Genomic DNA, 23,405 nt, shown 5'->3' with positions numbered 1-23,405 from the left:
TGCTTCGTCGATGGTTATGCCACTTTGTTTGGAATAAAAATCAGAACGATCGGATCTTGTTCCAGGCATATTGCTACCATTTGTACCGAACGGTGGAGGACAGAAAATTAAGTAAAACTGAATTAAAAATTAAAAATTAAAACTGATTTCGGATGTATGACCCAGTGCGATTCGCGCGTTACGTGCCTGCTGTAGCCTGCTGGCAGCCTGCTGTATCGTCAGCGTATTGTTATCGTTAATTTAAAATAAATTCCTATTATTACTTGGAAGCTGGTATTGGCATGTAAAAATTCATCACATACTACATACGAAAAAGTATTAACCTATTTATGCGGATAATTAGTCTGGAAGATGTTTGAAATTGTAAAACTCGTCGTACGTCGATGTCAGTTTTCTTTCGAAACTGTAATCGTTACTACAATCAGTCTGCGATACATACTGAGATTAAAATATTTTCTAAACTAACGATTTAGAAACCGTTCGCTTTTCACGCGAACCAATTTTTTATACACTGGCTATACAATGGTTTATCAATAATACGCATGCTCTGTTCATAATTCTGTATCTACCTGCATATACGTATATCAGAATATGAGAATTTTCATTCATTTCTTACATATCTTAAGCTGCTTGACACGTTTTATTACTTTATGTTAAAATATTAGAATTTTCATTTATTTTCTCCTTTTCTTTTTCTTTTTTTATCGTAAGCCGTCTCCAAATTTCCCGATATATATTTCTCAAAATATGAGAAATTTCATTTTAAGATCCGCTGTCCGCTTTTACTTATCGCTAATATAATTAATTATAAGACGATCAAAATAAGAACGAACGCCTTGTTTATCGACCCTCGAATCGAGTACATTACCGTTTTAAGTCATTTGCACAGACGTGTATGTGATCGGCTTAATGCGCCGTGTCGCGACGTTTCGTGAACGTAATTCGACGGGCAGACGGGTAAAAACGTTTTCTCGGTACCGACACCGACCGCATTCAAGGAGAAACTCGAGCCCGATGGGAACCAAGTCGCCTCGCAAGGTGCCAATCATTGTAATGGAAATAAATATCCCCTTCAGCGTGTATGTGCAGCAGTTGGATAGTTTTTGGACGAGCTGTGCAGTTTCCATGACAGTGTCTGGCAGGCGAGAAATTTTGTCTCGGCCGTCGCGTCGATGTATTTACATCTAAATTTATTTCACCTAAATTAACACCGCTGGGAGATTCGCCGCTCGTAATAAACGCACCTTTTGTTATCCTTGCCGAAAACGCGTATCCGAGCACAGGAAAGGCCGACCAAAAGAAAAAGAAAAAAAAAAAAACGAACGACAGAAGGCGATTTAGTTTTCGCTTTATATTTTCGCTGATTTATCAGCGTTTGCGTTTCTAACAACAGGGAAAGAATGGGAATTACGGTATACGATATTAAAGAATACAATAAAAATGTTTCCTGTCATTTCGATATTATCATTTAATCACTGCTTGTGTGAAACTCAGTGCGCTTTTCACCTATCGATATCGAGTCCATTTTCAATTACGACGATTTTCCAAAATATCAAAAATAATTATAACTACTATATATATATATTATATAAGTAATTATGTCTTAGTAATGCAGGGTAATAGAAAGAATTTTAGCTAATGAAACAAGTGTAGACTGCAAACACATGGCGGAATGTCCGAAGAACGATCACGACACAATACATTGTTAAACAGGAATGAAAGTATTCTTAAAAGAAGAAAAGAAATACTGTTTTCCTCTAAATGAAATAGCTCGTAAACAGGGTAGAAAAAATTGCGACTAAAGGATCGTTCTTAAACGTCAGAGTAGCCGCTATCATCTGCCCATTATCCGATAAATGCGGCTGTTTGTCCCTTGCTCGCCGTCCCATGCTAGATTATGTTACAGTTTCAGCCACCATACGCGACAGCGGCAACCTGTTCCGCCATCGCTACTACGATATTTTACGCGGCCGGGGGTCTCATTATCTCGGCAATATTTAAACCAGTGATGTCGTCCCCGCCACGCGATAAATCGAAAACACTGCAAGTTATATAAATACAGCGACGTCAACTGGCGACAGCGATGCATGAATCTTCCACGAATGATCGTCACGATGGAGAACAGCCAGACGGAAATGTTGCCAAGACTTTGCGATCTCACAGTTACTATTGCTTTTTACACTTTCGATCTCACGGTTTATAAAGCGGTGGTGCTACTTAACGGTACTTCCAGTGAAATATATTCGCATGATTGCGTACAAATATTTCTCACTGTCGTTTTCGACGTTGAACGTACAGTGACGTCGTTTAGCAGAGGCTTTCGAGACAAAGCCAAGCCGCGTAGTGTTGCTCGTCTCGAAGGAAAACTGCGTTTAGTACGATTATTAACAGATAGCTGGACATTACCGATGTCTATTTACGTAAGGCAGGTGGGGCTAATTTTCGCCAACAAATTGCACATACGAGGTTCAACCACAAGTTACAGTGTGGGTATTTTAACGATACCGGAGGTCGTGTTTACTTGGTCGTTCGATCGTGTACGCGTATCGTACACAGCGCATCACAGGACGTTTTATGGACCACGATAAACGTCGTATCACTCAAAACCGAAATTGTTATTTGTTTAGATATTATTGCCTGAGAACATTTATTCTCGCGCTTGCACGTAAACTTGTTGTTCTCTAGTATGCTCTTGCTCACTGGAATTTATGATATATCGAGTGTATAGTAGACATCAGGGTTATTGACATTACTCGGATTAAGTACTATGTATAATAAATTTAGGCACATTTTTGGTCGCAATTGCCGTCGTGCTTGCTGGCAATTGATAATTTACTCGTGCAACTATACAGCCTTCGCGTTTCTATGATCTCGATGAACCCTGCCACCGAATCCACGATCCGTATTTCCAGGATAGTAGCAATCGGTATGTTTAAAGTTTGCTTAAGAATATATATACTACGTTATACGTATACATGCACTGACTACAGAAAGCATCGGCACATTATTTTATTTATTATATAACTTACATACTAATTTAATTACACTCGCGTGTATCAAGTCTCGTGTCATTTAGCAGTATTTTCGCTCTATGATTACACAAATTTAATGCTATGAAGATGAAACGTAGAACCGGATTAAAAAACGTTTTACTGAAAAAATTCTATTTATCGAATAACCTAACCAACTAGCCGATCTACCGTACAGTTTTGTACCTTGTAAATTTAATACCTGTTCTTCGCGTAGGTACTTCAATTCCAATCAAAGAGTAACATTCTTTCGAATCTCTAAAAGTAACTGTAAAAGTAATTCGATGACTTTTAACGACTGACGATCAATTGGATGGAAAGAGGGATTAAGAACTCAGGTTGAAAAACTCGATGCTTTCGCTCGTATAACGATGATCGATAGAATTCAAGTTACGCTGTTATAGCTATACTGGCACGACTGACCAAAGCATCGATAATGACCTAAATACGGCAGAGGCGCGCTGAATAATTGAGATCCGGGCAAAAGTAAGTTTTACGCCGCTGCGGAATTATGTAGTTGGTACTTGATGCTGCGTGTTCCGTAACGAGAACTTTCTTTTTCTGTTATATCGATCGATATAGTTGCTCTCTACCATATATATTTCCCTGTTTCCTGTCGAAAGTTTGAGGAACGAATATAGGAGAAACATACGTGTACATTTTTCTCTCGTATTTAAATGACACTGATTAATTCACAAGAATAGTTTAACACATTGGCTTTAACGTCATAAGTATTGTAATATAAGTAATAGAAGAGAGACGCGTTTTATACATGTTTAACTCGTGTGTTGCGAAATTGGACTTGTGCCATTTTCAGAGAACAGTAGAAAAACAAGGGGAAAGAGAACAGCAGCTCGACTGTTTCTGGTTGTCAACTGTCAGATATTAATAATGATTATTTTATAGATATAGTTAGATGCTAATAACGTTATTGGAACAAACTTTCCTTCAAAAATATTCAATGACACGTACGAGACGTCGTTCGATACAAAAGGACCAAAAAACAAATGTATGTCCAAAAAGTACACGACAATCGTGAATCGGTACAAGTTGTTTCACCTTTTAAATACCTCTGTACATGTTGAAGTTTGAACGAAATAATACTCGAATGGGAGATTTCATTCGATTTATTCGTGCACCGTTGTTTCACGACGCAACTTCTATCAAACGTTTTTCATCATGTATCTCGTCTTCTTTGTGAACTAGGAGAATTTCTTTCGATATAAACGTTCGTTCGACGCCCATAAATAACGAGATCGCCTTAACGTGGATCATCCCTCCCACAGATACATTTCTCATCGATCATACCGAAGAAACGAAAACCGAAAACCAAAAACCGCAATATTTTACATCGAAAACATCCCATATACGTATATATGTACATATAGGTATATGGGATATAAACCCCTCGGACTGTAACCATAAACACGAGCACTTTGTACGAGTGGTTCCAATATTGAAAGACCTTATTCTTAGTTTGCACGATATCGAACAATATCGTACAATACCTAATGATAATTAGATCCAAGTACATTAAATTTCGTATCATTTGCAATTAGCAGTACTGTCATATGGCTACTAACTACGAAGAGCTTGATTCTGTGAAAATAACGATATATAGAACTTGATTAAAAATCAGCGTTTCATCGAAGCATAAGGATGCGTGCTAATACTTTTTCTAGACACTTAATTAAGCGAGTAATTTTTGTTAATAATGTCAGATAATTAATTAATATAGCCTTAACGCCTTTACGTTACATTAGTTAACATAGCCTTAATCGAAACAAGCCGAGAATCCTGTTCAAACAGCATCGTCGTGATTCGTCGATCCTTCCCGCAGGAGTTCTTTTTTCACGTAAACGTAAACGTCGCAGATTTTTATGAGCCGAGAAGCCTATTTAGAAACTGACCCAGAAAGCGGGCGCACAAAGGCGACTAGCCGTACACACGCGAGACCTTCGCGAAACTTCCCAGATGGAAGCGGAGAGAACAAACAGATATAGTCGAAAAGGAGAGGAACGAAGAAAGTCGCAGCGAAATCCTTGACGGTTCGGTGTGAACGTTGTGCGATACACGGGCGGCACGTTTGCGAAAATACGCTGCGAACCTTTCAATTCTTCGTACGCTGCATCTTACAAGTATGTATTTGGACGCACTAGCCAATTTCTAGCAATAGCACATGAATATTAACGGGATATACACGTATTCCTTCTATAAAAAAGAAAAAAAATAGCAACAGGAAAGAACAACATTTTTTCGTCCAAGATTTAGTTCTCTGCGAGAAGAACGAGTTTGAACATTTGTCCGAAACTATACTTAAACTTGGCTAATTACCATGGCATTGCTAAATAATCGACAGAAAATTATGCTGTATGCGAAAATAAGAAAAGTTGGAAACGAGTGTAAAATAACGTAATATAACTTTCTGTATCCATTCGCATCGGTGATTAACGTAGCCCGGCACATCGCAGTCCGAAGAACCATTTTTACCGATTCCCTCGCGTAGAACGATATAAGCCGTACTGCACCGACCCATTCCCAGGATCAACTTCGAAGCACACCCGTTTTACTCCTTCGTTGTGGTTCCAGTGTCGCTCACACCGTCGTCGGCGAGAGCTCCGACACCGCAAGAAAAATATTTCCTTTCCCGCCTTCCTTTGTTTTCCCATCACCGATTGATTCTCCGATCTCCGCTCTTTTATTTCATCAGCTCTTTTGCTTTAGAAACGAACTTGTCAAGTTGCTGGAATAGCGGTAGTGTTTTAATTTTAGGTTTCAAGTATTAATTTGTGCCGAGCAAACGGTGGGCAAATTGGGGATAATTACCACAACTTTCGGGGATGTAGCGAGGATGAGTCGGGAATTATGACATTCGCGAATATTTGGATTGAATATCTGAAATCGATGTGGAAATTTATCTTGGTAGTTATTGCAGGAAATCGAGCAATTTGTCGACTTTTATGAACACGTTTATAAACGTTGAAAAGATTTCTTTCTATTTGCTTCATCCTTTTCCATCTTGCTGAAAGAAACTGTAGAGTTATTTATAATGATAACTGTAGAATTACTATTTTAAATGCATACAGGAACGCTAAAACGTATAAAACGTCCCAAATGTAATATTCCGTATAATATTTAGGAAGCAAAATGTATCTCTTGTTAGAACCTGTTTCTTTATTCGTAGCCAGAAAAAAGAAAAGAAAAAGAAGAAAAAGAAAAATAGGAAAAAAGCTAGGTTCTTACTTATTTTCCATTAATTACGAATATTTTTCTCACAAATAAGGAAAACGACACAACAAATAAGAAAAAGAAAGCGAATAAATTTATTTCAAATAAATATCCTATTACTTTGAAAGGTATCACAGAGATTTATAGGCATAGATAACGAGCAATTAATCAAACAAATATTATCGTTACATGGTAGCTTATTATAAATACAAATAATATATATCACTCGCAGATATTTTGCGTTTTCATATATGCTTTAGTTACATATTATATCATTAGCCTATAATATATATCGCCGAATTAATTGCATTAAAGTATTACTTAATATAGAAAGTTAAGAAGCCTTATACAAATAAATATGCCAAGTCATCATACAATTTCCAAACTTCTAGCCAAATATTATATAAGAACGATTCCTACCATTCGATTCTAAAACACAAACACAAATATAAGAGTAACATTAACGTTTCAACATTCACGCCTGCAATTCCCTCAAAAAGGGTATCGTATTCCAAAAACGTACGATCCAATTACCAGCTACCCATCAATCCACGAACAACAAGTCACTGCCATAAAACAACCACAAAAAACTGTACCTAATCCGTTTCTATTCTCGTTATACGAGTAATACGACCATCAACTGAAATCGATCCTCGAAACAAGCCTGCCCATTTCCAACCTTCGTCCGTAAGCAGAAAACGACGATTGCTCGAATAATTAAAACATTTTCCATCCATATGTAACACCGTGACAAAGAAGTCGGAAACGACGAAGACGAAGAATTGCCGGTTCTCTCGGTTTGAAACACGGCGTCTGACAGAGCGGACACGAAAGATGATTCTGAAGAACCAGCTGCGAACGGCAAAAGGACGGGGGGGGGAGGGAGGGAGGGAGAAGTGGCATGAACAGGAGAAACGCGAGAAAGAAGGAGGACAGGGGTTGCACGGGGATGCGCGGCGGTGGCAGGGATTTGATCTCTCGCAGGCTGCGGTGTGGGGCAGGTCAGTGAACGCGGTTCCAGCAGGCAGCTCCAACGGGAACACCCCGGGACACCCTCGCCCTCTTCGCTCGCTCACTCGCTCGATATCTGGAAACGACGCCTGCAAGCTCCACAGGAAAGAGGGGAGGAACGCTAGAAGCCATGGATATGGTAGAAATAGGCTTCTAATCGTTTCTACGACGTTGCGTGCAATTAGAATGTGTTAATTAGATGTTTAGGGATGAAGAATGGACGAAGAATGGACGAAGAATGGACGAAGAATGGACGAGAAATGAACGAAGAACCGGACGAGTGAAAACGATTAGGATTTGGTTTGCATTAGCCTCGGAGTGGTTTAAATATGTGTCGAAATTTTGCGAGAGCGCCAAGTACCGGTGTTCTTTAAGCTAATTAACTCGCTTTAATGTACATGCATTGAAGCGATTATTTAGATAATTGGATTTTCTTTCGTTCGCCTTGTGTAACTTTTTAATGCTACTGAAAACGTATTTTCTTCAGAATTGGCAAGGGTTCTTCTTAATCCTGCGACGGGATATTATCCATCTCCTCGAATTCTAACAAAAATAGAAACAAAATAGATGATAAATCATGAGTAAAATAAATTATTTGTATAATATCATTGTAATATTTTTTCTATGCAGTATTAATTTTCATTATGGTATTTAGCGAATTCCCTTTTGCCTATTTTTATAGTATATTACGGTATTGTACGATATTCTTTTTTTATTACCGATGCACTGAGATGATGAAAAGTATCGATATCAATGTCAATGTCTTCTACCTTGCGTCGCCTCGTGAATACTGTGCAAACCATTCTTCGTCCAAGCTTTGTCGTCAACGTTATTTGGTATTCGATATTTGTAGCATTCAAAATTTTGAAAATTAGTGTTGGTTTATAAACCTAGCGTAAATCTAGGCAATAAAGCGTCGTCGGAAATCTGACCTCGCGTGAACGAGACCTATTCACGATGGCAACAGAATAAATCTCTGAAATCTTTCAAAGGCAGACTCATCGCATTTTACTAGAAGTACGAAGGCCATCGTGATAAAGGAACACGGCTAGAAATGGAGAAATAACGGCGGTCGTCGCTTTTGATCCCACCGGATCATTTATGAATTGGGAGTTGAGCGAAGAAATCGTAGGCGAGATAAGATCTTCTTTTGAAGAACACGTACGCTGATTCTATCGACGAATCCTGACGTAAAGAACATCGGTGAAAGGACGAGTAGCAGGCTATCTATGAACGATAGGCTGAATACAGAATAGGCTTTTGGAAAAAAAAGACCAGCCGACGAACGCACGGGATTTTATAGAAACAGAGCTGGACGAAGCGACGACGAAGGTACAAGATCTACTCCATCTAGCTAGATTGAATTTACATAAAGAATAAGACATCCTTCGAAGAAGCTTCGTTTCCGGCTGCAGATTTGCCATGCAGATTGAATAGTCTGTTAGTCAGGATTTCGATGAATTTGAGAATTGGATCGTTACAGGGTATGCTGCGAGAGAAGATGTTTAAATGTTTTACCAACGAACGACGGATGACATTACGTTGAAAAGATGCGACTTCGAGGTCGAGCCAACGGAAATTTTTATGTAATCTCTTGATTGTTGCCATATTATATGCCATGTATATATATTATTCATGTGTGTTATTCAATGTTTCAGTAGGATAAACTAGTATCAAAACTAAAGAGGAGCGAGGGTAGTGAGTTAAATGTTTCAAAATCTGTTACATTGATGCAAATACTAGTTACATATATGGCGAAAATTATCATTGAACGCACGTTCATATTTCCGCAGATTAGATACGCAGTACATATAATAACGGTAAAATATAACTTTTCAATCAAATAAAATTCCTTTATCTTAATACATCATTTTTTGTTAAAACAGACTTTTCTAGTCCGAGTAACGATCCCTTTATTCATTTTCTGCCTATTTAATCTGTAAATTACACGAATTATAATCTTTACAACGAATCAAATGCTTCATCAGCTAATCACGAACGTCGTTGATTGCTAATCGATGACAATTTAAGGCATACGGTTATTCATAGTTGTGCGTGGTAGCGAAACAAACGATGGGTAATTCAGCAAGCAGTTCCAGCTGTCGGAATCGTAATTCACCGTCGTATTCTACACACACACACACACACACACACGTCCATCGCGGCCCATACCCCGATGCGGACTATAATACAATATGATAGACGACACCATGGAAAATGTTCGAACAAAACGACTGCGATTTCCATTTACATCGACGCTTCTATCGACTGAATATTCAGCGTAGCTTTAAATGACGCGATAAATATCGTAACGATAAAAACGACACTCGCTGTTACAACCAAGTTACAGTGTGTCTCTACGATCTTGGATGCCAACAGATATTTCTTTTACATTTAAACCTTGAGTGCCTATCGTGGAGTTAATTGTCAAGAAACCAGCCTAAATTTAAAATTAAAACTGATAATGGTCGTAACGTTTTTCCTCGTAATACCAATAACGATCAATTAAGAGAACGGCGAACGATTTCTCACGATCGACTTTACATTTTCTCGCGATAGTCACAGCAGACAGTGTCCGATTTTCCTTTCGGTCGAAGATCGACAGGAGATGGACGGTTTCCGTCTGGAGCGTCGACGTGACCGGTAAAGACAGATCGCTCGATTTCTTCCAGACCACCTCTGAGTCGCGTCGTGTCTTTAATAACAAAAGCGGTGAGAAAGAATGACATTAATTCGCAGCATCTAATGCAATTTGTTATGCGACAAACTACGCGTAGGAAAAGGATTGGGTTTCAAACTCTTTTTCTTCTTCTTCGCTGCAAGCCAATCTTTCCTTGGTCCTTCGTCGTCGTCGTCGAGAAGATTGATTCGATATACGACTCCGTAAAAAGTATCTACCCGGTTTTACTTTTCTTTAAAGGAAGACGAAGGGGAAACGGCAGCCAAGGAAGAGGAGGAAGGGGCAAAGACGAGGATGAGAATAAAAGTGGAAGACGAATCTCATTAAGCTCGCGACTGAAAGCTCTGAAACAGAATCACCAGAGACTTTATTAGCTCAGATTTTACGAATCGGCATTGTCGATGTACGCTGATGCGATATTCTTTTCTTTTCCTCTTTTGTTCTTTCTCTTTTCTCATGAACACTCACGGGGATTCGCAGGTTTGAATTCCTTGGTGAAGCTGAACAGCGAATTTTGAGAAAGAAAAAAATCTTGTTCGTAAAGTCTTAGCTAACATGAGAGGTAAAAGGAGTTTCTGAAAGGTACTTATTACTTCTTGATAATTCGTGGCTGGGTTTATTTAGACTTGTATTTCTTTAAGGCGTTCGTCTTGGTCTACGATGACTGTGTTTATCTAGTAAATTGGTTGAATCAAGCAACAGAATATTATAGATTCTGAAAGTAGAAAGTTCATAGAATAAGAAGTATAATTAGTGAAATTGCAATCTTCCACCGCAAATCCAATCAACTACCAACCAAATAGAACGTAACTCGTACGGACGTTCGTTTTTCGCATGAATTTAATCGGTCGAGTTTCTAAAACAGGACGTGTCCGTTGAAAGTCGTCCTAAAGTGTCGCCTACCTCTAAGAACCTCTTACTGCTTAATCGACTCGCAGCAAACACGAAGTTCCTGCAGCTTTCGAGGCTCATTCGATCTTGAATAACATTTCGACAATGGCGGCGGGCGCATTAGACATGTATTGAATTCGACAGCCATCGTTGTGTTTTGTGTTTGCCCCCACCTAACTACTCGAACAATAAGAATCTTGATGGTAATATCAAATAGCTACACGTTTCGAATGTACGACGTGTCGAGAAAGTGAGAAATGAGTAAGTATTCCACTTACTTGCAGTTCTTTTCGACTGTACGCTTATACGATCGATACCATTCTTTAAATTAGTGTACCACATTTCTAATAATAAGAGATCGGTAAGAAATCGTTCTGGCTCTCTCTATCTCTGTCTCTGTCTCTCTCTCTCTCTCCCTCCCTCCCTTCCTCCCTCTCTATCTATCTATCTATCCATCTATCTATCCATCTATCTATCCATCTATCTATCTAATCTAAAAAGCTCGAAAGTGCCAAACGGTGGAGACTAGGTGTGGACGATCGGCGTATCTGTAAATATCAAAAGAAATCGTGCCGTACTTCCTAATACATGTATAATGCTATGACTTGTAATATTTCTAATACAAATAATTAATTATATAATTGACTATATGATTTTATTCGCCTTCTTCAGCAAAAATCTTTTTGTTTAGTAGCTTAATAATTTACTAATAGTACTAATAGTTTTCCCACAACGAATAATAGGTTCATAACTTTTTACAAGTCGATGTATGTCTCGAAAAATGTCCATTCTCACAACACATTCACAAAGATTCAAATTGAAAGTGACGCGAAATTTGCGACAGTCTACGGTCAGAGATGATTGCCATGTTTGAGCGAATGATTTAATTTTCCACCGTTTGGGTATCAAATAACAATGATACTTTTTAGATCTTAGGGGATTTTTAGGGTAGAAAATTTCAATCCACCTGTTGATGTGTAACGCTCTCCTGGCTTTTGACGATACTTCTTTCAAAAATCGATATTCTTAAGCTACTGGTATGTTCGTTATTCTGCATGCATTTGAATCGTGGATATCGGATTAGGTTTTGGTCATTTTTTATTTTCCGTTCACGACGCCGTAAGGTGGTGGCCAGTCAGATGACGATCTTTTACAGAAAACGGCAGGCGGTAAACGGAGTAATTGGCATTTGGAGCAAACTCAATACATCAATGGTATTCATTTTTAATCGAGTTATAACTAACAGACATTTCTTACAGCCTGACGTGCATGCATTTGCGCCACAGGGCTTTCATCGGATGGATCGGCAGAACATCCAAGCTTGTCCAATTGTCGTTTATGATATGCATACTATACGCTATAGATAAAATATAAGAGTTCCGCTTGGGTAAGATCGTTATATTCGGCAGTTGCGACGCTTCTTAAGCTGCTTGGCAACCAATACTAACGCATACGCTGCTATCGGCGCAAAATTATTATTAAGGCTGTGTTATACATGTAGGAAAAAAGTGTTGAAAACGTTAAAAATTATAGAAATCAGAGAGGTGACAATACCTCTAACTAATTTGTCACATTTCCACTTAGGTTCCATTTCTTTTCAGTTATGTTCATAAAAATATATAGAAATGCGATAAAATCCGCAATCCGTTTGACAATTATAATTATATCGAAAAAATCTATATAATATAGGTATACGCAAGTAAATAAGTCAAAACTGCATTAGTCCTCGACCCAACGGAAATTGCAAAATAACAATTACATCGCAACTAACAATTACCTTACACCACGATTACTTTGCAAAAGTAACAAGATAAACGTCCCACGATCGATATTTCTAATTAAAACAATTTACGAATGCCTGTGCGATTCACTGCAGTGGGACAAAAGCGACGTGGTAATCCTCGTTCAACTAGAACCGCATATTGTCCGAAAGTGGGACAATGTCGTTTCCTTAAAGTCACGTGCGTCGTGTATCCGTCGTGTCTTCACTCTCCAACTCTCCATGCGTAATTTCGCAGAGGCATACGCGCCTCCACTCGCCAATTACACCACGTTACCAGCACGATTACGAGGACAACCGGACGATCGAATGGTTTTTGCACCGGTCCGCAATGGTTACAATCACCTGACGTCTTGCGATGCACTCGAGATACGTGGTAATTGAATCAAAGATGGAGGCCATTTAGGTTCTCATGTAAATTCGCAGGATTATTTTTTCTTTCTTTTCTCTCTTTCTTTCTCTTTTTGTTTATTTGGAGATTGAGAACTCTGACATTGCAGTGGCTCGTCGGGTTTTGCTTCTTGGAGAATGGTGAACTTATTATATCAGGTTGTGTAGTAAGTAGACTACGGATATTTGTACAAATTCCTAGTTCTACTAATATATTTTACTATTACTATTACTATTACATTTTACTATTTTATTCTTATTATTCTTGTTATATTCTTGGCATGTATTGCAAGCATAGGTAATACTAAGGTTACAAATATAGGTAAGGAAGTAATAACGTTACAAAAGTACACGAGGAGATATATACGTGTAGAAGCATTAAATAACGATCTTTCTTTGATACAGCGTTCATTTGCTACTGCTAATAGTAACTAATATCGCACTGTCCTAACCGAAGGTATGCTGTTTAGAGTTCGAGGCAAATTGCTCTAATTCTCGTTGCACTCTGCATCTAGTAGCGTTAATTCTAAGCTATGAAGTAAACGAATATACGATATGTCTGACGTGTTAGATTAAAGAAAGAAACAAATATCAAATAATTATTACTTATTATACGATTTTCTTCTATAAAATTGCAAGAAACAACTGCAAAACACTATAGTGGACGTCTATAGTGGACGTTTTATATCAATCCACTATAATAACGAACGTGTTGGTTTTCAATTAATTTCACCATATCGTTATACATTATTCGCAATACATTGTTCACACAGTAAGAAAAAGTATAAAAGGTGTGCAAAGTTTTAACGTAACCATAGTCTCGGAAATAAGAGGTTACGGTTACTAATGGTTAGAAATGAACGAGAATCTGGATAGGTACCTTCAAGTTTTAGCGCTTTCATCATTCACTGTAGCATGAATATACACATATATGGAAGAATCAAACTATATAAAATATAATTGACTATGTTGTACTACAAATGTTATATCGTACTTATGAGGGGACTATCGATTAATTAGCATTAATTATCGATGATTGATTAATATTTTTGTTATTAGCCATTTCAAATATCGCGCAAGATTTATTTCAGTCATAGTCAAATGTTTAGATGTGAATATCTGTATAGGCAAGAAGTACATCAAATTTCTCGATAACGTTTCAAATGTTTAAATCGCAACTATTTAAAAAGTAATAAATATATGAGTAATGTATTTTATATTTTAATGGGGCGATTATAATCTCTATATCTCGGAATCAAAGGAGATCTACTTCCTTGGAGTTATATTTTTAAAGACGATAGTCACACATTTGCTAGATATGTCAAATAATATCTTTCAAACGCAATTCTTCTCGAAATTCTGTATCCATCACACCGCGTATAAAATCAATCCTATCTGCTCACGACCGGAATTACGAGCCAAGAATCTCCATATCTGTTGTCACTCGATGTTCCACTATTCGAATCCGAAGATGCTACACATTTTTCGAACCGTATGAATTCGTCGGCGTGCTTGATAGACCGACGAGTAATTGCGTGTGTACACTTAAATCGGCCGTGTCGCTGCACGGGGTTGAAGCTTCCTGCATTCTAATAGATGGGCGGCTCATCGATCGTACGAAAGCGAAGAAGCCGGTGAGCATCGACCAACCAACCTAAATCTGGCTGACCGGGTTCGAGCATGCGAACCCGTCGGCTTTCGGCTTTCGGCTTTCGGCTTTCGGATACAACCGTTTTCTCATTCTGCAGCTGTGCATTATCTAAACACTGCTTGGACATCATCCCCGTCGAAACTGATTCGCTATCTTTCGTAGAAAGAAGAGATATCAACGACGCAAACCCACAGTGGCTGTAAAAAGTTTCTGTGCACCGCTGCATTTTTCATTGTATTTTTATGCTAATTGTGCAATTAGATCGAACTATATTAACCCTTCAACCGCGTTATAATTAACGATCGGACAAACAAACAGTAGCTTCGTTGCTTCGATATGCCAGCGTATTGATTCGATCGACGCCCACGAAAAACCTTCTCGAGTACGTATCAATGCAACTCTCTCTATCAATAATACTAAAGTGGGATATTAGATAACAACGTTGTAGTAAACGCGAGTGATTTTATCATCCTAAATTCTTAGAGATGCGATATTTATTTTCTTGTTCGTTCGAAAATTATTCCCTATTAATCGAAGACGAATCGCAGATTAGATGAGTGCGAAGTAAAGATTTCCAAATTTATCTGTATTCGTTCAACATTTTTCTCATTGAAATTTATAATTAGATAAGATTAACAAAAAGAGTCATAAACTTTGTATATTCCTTCGAAACGAAGTTTTTCAATATTACTGGCATTGCTACGAAATACTATTAATTTATTTCAATTCATTTGGAAAATGTTTCGTATATCTTAGAAACAATATTTTGGAATGATATTGAGATCAAAATCAACGCAAGAAAACCTTCAAATTTACTAACATTCGATAATCGCGGTTGATATTCAATCGAAATAAAATAAAATTTCATTCATTCTGCTATTCACTCAGCTTAGATCTCTTTGAATTTATTAGGAAACCGATTTCTAGTTTTTATAAATTATTCAAAATTAAATGTCAATCCCATCCTTTTCATTAAGATTGCTACTGCCAAACTCTTCTTTTATTCAAAACGTGACGATATTTTTTTTACTGTCCAAACAGGCGATCGAGATGTTAGTGCTAGAATTCAAATTAATTCTCAATGAGGTTCGTCAACGTGCGCAACGCACAATCGCGCGTCGTTCTTGCGATATTAAATAATACCATGGACGTGAGGTCGTTCCGATAGAACAATGGACGATAATACAAAGATCCAGTTAAAAGTTGAAAACGATCGAACGTGGGAGGACTTGAATACTATGCGAAGGAAATTGATGGTTGCGCGGGGAAAATTTCTTCCGACAATAGAGTGTTTCCGTTTTATTCGATTGAACAAATATTTTCCTAAATCAAGGTAAAAATGGAAAACAGTAAGAGATTCGTATAACCTGTTTTAGAAATAGAAACATCGTTAGAAAATTAAAATTATTCTCTATTTTTAAACAGAATAATGAAGAGAAAACATTTAAATGAAGAAAAAGAAGAGAAATCGTTGTTATCCTGCAATAAAATATCGCGAAACAAACGAATAATGCACAATGATGGAAATATTGTGTTGAAATATGGAAACGCGATGGAATATTTCACCGCCATATAAAAAATTTAAACGGTTCGTTGTATTAAATTATAATTAACGAGCGCTTTAAGATCCCGGTGAATTTTTGAACAAAAAATGGCAAATTTTCACTTCATTCGTTTCATTGTTATAACATTCATTCTCTATCAACCGTGATATTTATAAAAGTGCCGGCTTCATGCTTTAATTATATCACAATCCTGCATTAATCCATAACTGAACAATTCATTGTTCTTCATATTTTGATACTCAAATCGACAACCTTTAAGTATCATAACTTCGTTAATAGATCATTTTCGTTGGGGAGTAAAATATAATCTAAGTCTAAATATAATCTAAGTAAATATCATCTAAGTCTGTAGTACGTCTACGATCTAACATCTAAAGTTGAAAGTTAAGTGCCTTTGAAATAGTACTATGCCTTCTTATCAATCAAAATTACCAGTCTTTAATACATGTGTAACATTCAGTCTCTCCTCGCACATTTTCTTTCTTTGAAACTCTTCAAAACGCACTACAATTTTTCTGATTAATCTGACGCTAGAGACAATTTTGTCAGTTCTGTTATCTTATTCAGCTGTTAGTCCGGAATTTTTCAATTAATTTCCTGTTCTTTTTGCGAATATCTCGGAAACCGAGCGAATCCACCCCTTACATGTATAGGAAGAAGGTTATTCGAAATAGTAAGTGTTGTTGACTTTTACAACATACTTAAGAATCATCGAAATCAGAGACCATTCAGCTTTTCCATAGTTTCACCCAATCATAAAATTAAAAATCATTGTAACGTTAATGATTTTCTACTTTAGCTATGAAAAGTTGTCGCTTACCGTACTATCTTTAACTTTAACTGTACCCTTTAACTTCAGCCGCGAAACTAAACGGCACTACGTTATCCGATACGTTAAGAGCTATGTATTAATATAAATTTATATTTTTTCAGGCACTTCGATACGACAGCAAACGAAGAGCTGGAGAGCCGAGCATAAAGCTGCGAGGACGCTTGGAATAATAATGGGAGCGTTCCTCCTTTGCTGGCTACCATTTTTCCTTTGGTAGGTAGAGACTACGTTACGATCCAAGTAATTCAAATTAACCGAATTGTAAGATACTTGCCGCACTTTCCCTTAAAACAAATGTGCCTTATTGGTCGGCAATATTCCGGTCATTTCGCTTGTCTGAATCGATAAGTCTAAAGATCCTAAATTAATATTGTGAATATTATGATTGTGAATTAGAATGGAAAAAATATAGAAAATGTGTTCTTTTTGTGTTCTTTTCGTGTTCTTTTTGTGAGCTAAACGAATGGAGGAAAAGATTGTTTTATTAGTTTTGCTTTTTGTGGCATGTCTGTTGAAGTCATATATGGAAAATTTCGAATCAATCGGTCAACTGGAACTTTGATCTCCTGTTTGATGTCGTGTCGACCATCTCAGGAAATACAGCTCTGCAAACCTCTCTGATTCTTCTAACTTTACGAATGCGAAAACATCCGTTTCCACCCGTAATTTCAAACACCTAATGCCAAAAGAATCGTTTCTTTTCTTCCTTTTTGGAAGGTTTAGATTAGAAAATCTCTTTAACGCTCGAGTATATACATATTTATATGTTTACTTCATATGTTATTACGTTTATATGAATTTTTCTTGCGCTATCGATAAAACGTATTTTTTTCCAAGTCATTCATTGTATGTGATACATATATTGAGTGACTACATTTCCTTTCACATATCCTCGTTTTCAAACGAAGCCATTCTTCATTAGGTTTTACGCTTCACTCACACATTATATATCAAGTTTTCATAGTTGGATGAAAGTACTATTACATGATACGACATTTACTATACCTGAATTTAATTAATTAGTATTTAAATGCTGTATCGGATGCAAAAATGTACAATCACTTTTTATATTTACATATTTATATGAATGTTTTTCCTTGTGCTAGCACCAAGTAAAACCAAGGTTTCAACTAAACCTTCGTACTAACCTCTTTCGTTCTATATTCTGTATATTACAATACGTACTAGACTACGTACTATAGATATTCTTTTCGTATAAAACACTTGAATACTTTCCTATTTGTGTCGCCTCGCGCATCTATCTACTCATAAATCTCGCGACCAGAAAAGCGAGACCCTGTTCCACATCAACGGCTCAAGACTAGACAGAAACTCTGATTCGTATCGGTCGCGTATAAGCACGGACGAGGTTCGCTAGGAGCTAGAAGCTTCTTCTGTTCAGCAGGATTTCGTTCCGACGGCCAAGTTTCACTACAGTCGGTGAATACTCACGAAAGTTGAGCCACGCGCATGTTTTATTAATGCAAAGCCGATCTGTGTGCATCTCGAGTCGAGTTTACCGAGAGTTTACTCCTCTTTTCGCATGCGATCTAACTGTTTTCCTGACTAAGCGAGGCGGCCACGGTGTTCCATAGGAAATGGCACTAGCTTCTTACCGCTGGGAATAATACGGCGACCAGCAGTCGCAGGATATTTCAGATTTAATGAAAATCGTCCGTGTCAAACCGCACTTCGAACGTTGCAGCACTTGCGGCACAGCTTTACGATACGACTCTTGAATACGTTGCGCGAAACTTTGATTTATCAGTTAAATTAATCGAGTTAACTGTCGTTGATAAAGATCCCGCTTTTGTTGGCGTGGAAATTTCGAGTTGGCAAAAGTTTCGGAATCTTCGATTCTAAAGCGAGAGTTCAGGCCAATAGTAGTTTTCATTAAGAACTACCACGTGCTTAGATTTACATTCTACGAAAATTTCTTGTACTAATGAAGTTTATAGTGATATTTGTCTTGGTGGAGAACATCTTTCTGAGATGAGGAAAGCTTAAGAATTCAAAGATTTCGAAGCTTTCTTCGGGGAAATTAGGCACTTATTATTATTATCATTATCATCATCATCATCATCATCATCATCATCAAATTCTTCTCTCAAAGCTTAAATAAAAAGCCAGAACCTAATAAAAGTTTTCCATTGAACATTTGATACGGTGTAACTGTTAGTTCCATCCCTTTAGCAAATCTGCTTCCTTTCTCCTTTCCTTCGTGCCCCATTTTGTGTTTTTCTCTCTCTTCTTCTTTTTTTTTTTTTTTTTTTATTTGGAGCTCATGGTAATCCAATCTCACCACGAACGATACTTTGTAGAAGAACATCCAACCGACGTATAAATATACTTCTTTTCTAGGTATCTAACGACGACTCTATGCGGCGAGGCCTGCTATTGTCCAGACACGGTGGTATCCGTCCTCTTCTGGATAGGTTACTTCAACAGCGCTCTGAACCCGCTTATTTATGCGTACTTCAACCGCGACTTCCGCGAGGCCTTCAAGGACACGCTGATGAGCGCCCTGCCGTGTTGTGCGAGCTGCTGGAAAACCCCGTCAGAGTTCGTCTAGCGAAAGAAACCCCCGTGAACAGTCGCGTCGAGCAAGCTGTGTTTTGCGATCCACAAAAGAAATCGGTATCGATTCATTCGTCGAGCGATCGTCCAACTTGCCGTGTTAGGAAACATTACAATAATGGACCTCGTTATCTGTCGATAATGTAACCAATCCAATCTACTGACTTGATTAATTCGAGAGTGATCGAAGGAATAACGAAAGACGGCGGTACTACGATAAAGAATAATATATGTAATGTTACTTGAAATTCATAAAGATATCGCTTTTGGAATATAAAGTGAAAAAACTATCTGACTGGACACTTTTGTACATCTATTAAAAAAAAAAAAAATGAAAAAAATAGTTGTGAATCGTATTGAATCATAATTGCAGTTTATTTATTTATTTATGAATCATAAATTGTGTAGATTATTTTGTAGAATTATTAAAGAAAATGAGAAAACGATCAAATGACAAAACGATTCTGCGATGCAATTTATAAAATATAATAAATAATTCATAAAATATAAAGCTTAAACTCTAATTAAAAAATACGTCTATTATGAGGAATATTGCTCCGAATATCATCAACAAGAAGCAATAGCTTGCACAACAGTTGTCTTAATAAATAAATTTGTTATTTAAAACTATTTTTCTTTTATTGTTAGTAGACTCAAAGGATAGTAGTTCGTGCACGTGTACATTGACTGATTAGAAGATGAATTTAGATTTTTAGTTTATTAAATTATCATATAAGCTTAGTTAGAAGAAGAAACAAAATTTAACGAGAAAGAAATGTCAGCCTAAATAATTTCCCATTGTGTGTATAATTTCTTGTTTTCTGTGATTTTTTACCGCGGAAGAATACACTTAATTAAAAGAAAAAAGAAAACAACGAAATGAGTGTTTCCTTTTCGTGAGAAACAAGATATTAACCAAAAGTTCATTACCGGTGAAATTAATGATCAGTGGATTTATTTCTTTAATTGGTCCGTCGCGACAGAGAACTTGATTCATATCTTGATTAAAGGCAAGCGGTCTCCTGCAAAAATAGAAGTTTCGATTAGTACCGCCGTTTCTTTCATTCGTTTGATTTATCATTTGCAAATTTGAGTAAGTAGAATTCGTAAGAAAAATTCGTGTTGCACGAATAAATGGGAGACTGTGTTTTTAGTTTTCTATTAATTACCTGGAAAATATATGTTACGAAAATGGTCTGTTTTCTGTTATCTTTTCAAAATCCGTTAGTTTTATCTTACGCGTTTGTTTCACTCTGTTAGGAAGCGTATTTCAAGAAGAACGAAGGTACGAACTCGATACATTCGCAATGGTCACAAAGTACAAAAGTTTCAGTGATTTCAAGCAGGTGGATGAAAGTGGATTGTTGTTTCTATGAAATCGATACATTTAGAAATTGGACAGTTTACTTAACTTAACTTTGTGAACAAAACATTTTTCTTATTTCTATTTCATTAAAGGAAGGTCATGTAATAAAATCTGTTAACTTGCACGCATTGTTGGAACGTATAATAGCCATCGATGGGACAATGGGAACGTCCGTGTGATAAAACCAGCTCATATTCATGGAGCCTAAGCGAGATTCGTGGTACGCGTTGTCTTTGCCGATAAAATCGATCACGCTCGAACGGCCGTCACGCTTGGACGATTTATCAGCACGTTAATTAATCGTCGTCAGAAATCTGCGGCCGAGTCACGCGAATTTTGTCAAATTCTAAAACATTCAACACGGAGAACGAATTTCACGCCATTTTAGACTGATCTTCAGGCAACTCTAATCTCGAATCAAGCCCATTCTAGAAACTTCTTGCCCGTGGATCGCAGTTAGTGGACCGTTGCGGTCACTTTCCTCGAATCGCTAAACTCTGCGCGTCTAATATCGCGTAGAAATTACGATTCGCCGAACCCACAAGATGGAGTTGAGATTAAATCTATTTGAACGGTTTGATTTCGATTTTAACACTTCGGCGTAGTAAACAATTCAATGTGATATGGATGCGTAAATGTAAATGACGTACATGTTTTACATGTTACATCATTTACATGCACATGCTACATCAAGCCTCAGAAGAAAATAGATTTCCGGAACTTTTTAATTTAATATTTGTAAGAGAGAATCTGGTTGATTGATGTAGTTTCACTTCTCAGGATAAACGAACGAGGATCGAACATCCTTAAAAATGCAATGGAATTACGAAACTTTTCTTCGTCTATAAACATACTCTTACCGATACTATCGCATCTCGTTTTCTGTTCCATACTTTCTGACTGCCGAAAGAAAACTTTACGTTTTAAAGCGTGAAACGTTCAGCAAAATTTTCATGCCAAGTAAAGAAATTATGTAAAAAAATATCAAGCAGAAGAATTGAGCAGACGCTGAAATAAAAATTAAGAAAACGTGTCAAAGAATATTAAAAATTCCGTGCTATTGCTCGAAAAAGAATATGGAAAGGAACTAGAATCACAATTGAAAAGAATATTACCGTTTAGTTTCGTTTGAAATAATAATTCACAAGTATCTTGTTTGATTTGATTTATTTGATTTCACCATTTTCTACTATCTTCTAAACAATCAACATACTCTGCCTTAAAATTCTCTTGCAATTAATTTTCTTTCGCGATAAGTGCGAGGTCGATATACCTATCGAGCAGAAGTTGCTCCTGCATGACGAAGTGCGTGTCAGGCTGCCTTTGGACAGGCGTCGCTGCGGTCACTTAACACCGGCTTCGGACGAGCTGTTTGTGGCAAATTGCCGCAGCGGCGACTGCTTGGAAGAACGTATCTATCCTTGTTTCGTTAGACGGAACAACTTTGTATCCCTGTTCTTGCAACGTCGCCGCCGCCGCTGTCGCAATTTGTCGCAAATCGTTCGTCTGAAACCGATCTTTTCGGCCCGGTATAGACGAACGACTTTTGTCCGAGCGATATCGCTGTGACCATGTCTTCCTTTCTTTCACGCAGTTAAGAACAACGAAGGCAGACATATTGTCGGAGCGATATCGCAGTCGTTCCTCTACACCGGGCTTTAGATCTCCATGCTCGATGATCTCCTATCGCTGTAACGCTATACTGTATACTGTGTCCATCTTTTTAACTCATTCTTTCCCGGTGGCCAACTCGATAGATGTATCGACATCGTCATTTTTTAATATTTCCGTTTAAATTAACGATTTCAACATTAAATAGTACATTTCGTCACTGGAGTTGTTAAATATTTGCGAAGATGAGGCTAAAAGCCGAATTCCGTCTCTTGGGTTCGATGACACTCGACAAAGTCGATTCGAAGGATTTGACGTGCAACCGGAAGCTCGTAAACGAATTGGCTGGTCAGTCGAACGAAAGATTGAGACTCGACGCGAGCATTAATAACAACCGGAAACGGGGGGAGAACGACAAGTGAATTCTTCTATGTGTTTCGTCGGCACGCCACGAAATTGCAAATTTCGACAGAGGTTCACGTGCCGGAAACACGTCGCCCTGTAAACGTTTTAAGACTTTATAGATGGGGCTCGTTAAATCGGTATCTTGCGCGCTTTTCGTTCGCCAGCCGTACTTTATGACATCTGCTTGCTGGAATGGCACATTCTACGAATCTTTGTTTTATTTTTAGACACGACTACACAGTACAGCTACCTTTTAGATCAAAGGCAAATGTATTATGTGAAAATGTTTTCAGTGTTTAACAATGTCGTTCGAGTTTTTACTGAATTTTTTGTCCTTCCTCTAGTTCATCGAAGCGGAAAGACTTAAAATATGTTCGGAAATATTTTTT

The 23,405-nt window shown here is 37.5% G+C and overlaps 1 protein-coding gene across 2 annotated transcripts in view; it reads left to right on the top strand.

Annotated features, from left to right (window-relative positions):
- Positions 1-21,823, top strand: part of LOC117210518 (octopamine receptor beta-3R-like) — a 98,836-nt gene extending 77,013 nt beyond the window's left edge. For both annotated transcript variants that reach the window (XM_033453630.1, XM_033453629.1), the window contains 2 exons: positions 17,159-17,270; positions 19,419-21,823. In XM_033453630.1, coding sequence (XP_033309521.1) covers positions 17,159-17,270; positions 19,419-19,629 — 323 coding nt within the window. In that variant the 3' untranslated portion in view covers positions 19,630-21,823. The remainder of the gene's footprint in view (positions 1-17,158; positions 17,271-19,418) is intronic.
- Positions 21,824-23,405: the final 1,582 nt, after the last annotated feature.

The sequence above is a fragment of the Bombus bifarius genome, unplaced genomic scaffold, assembly GCF_011952205.1.
Source record: "Bombus bifarius isolate JDL3187 unplaced genomic scaffold, Bbif_JDL3187 scf7180000008206, whole genome shotgun sequence".
In the NCBI taxonomy this organism is placed as follows: domain Eukaryota; kingdom Metazoa; phylum Arthropoda; class Insecta; order Hymenoptera; family Apidae; genus Bombus; species Bombus bifarius.
The sequence above is the reverse complement of the archived record's forward strand: the minus strand, read 5'-3'. Positions and strand labels throughout refer to the sequence as shown.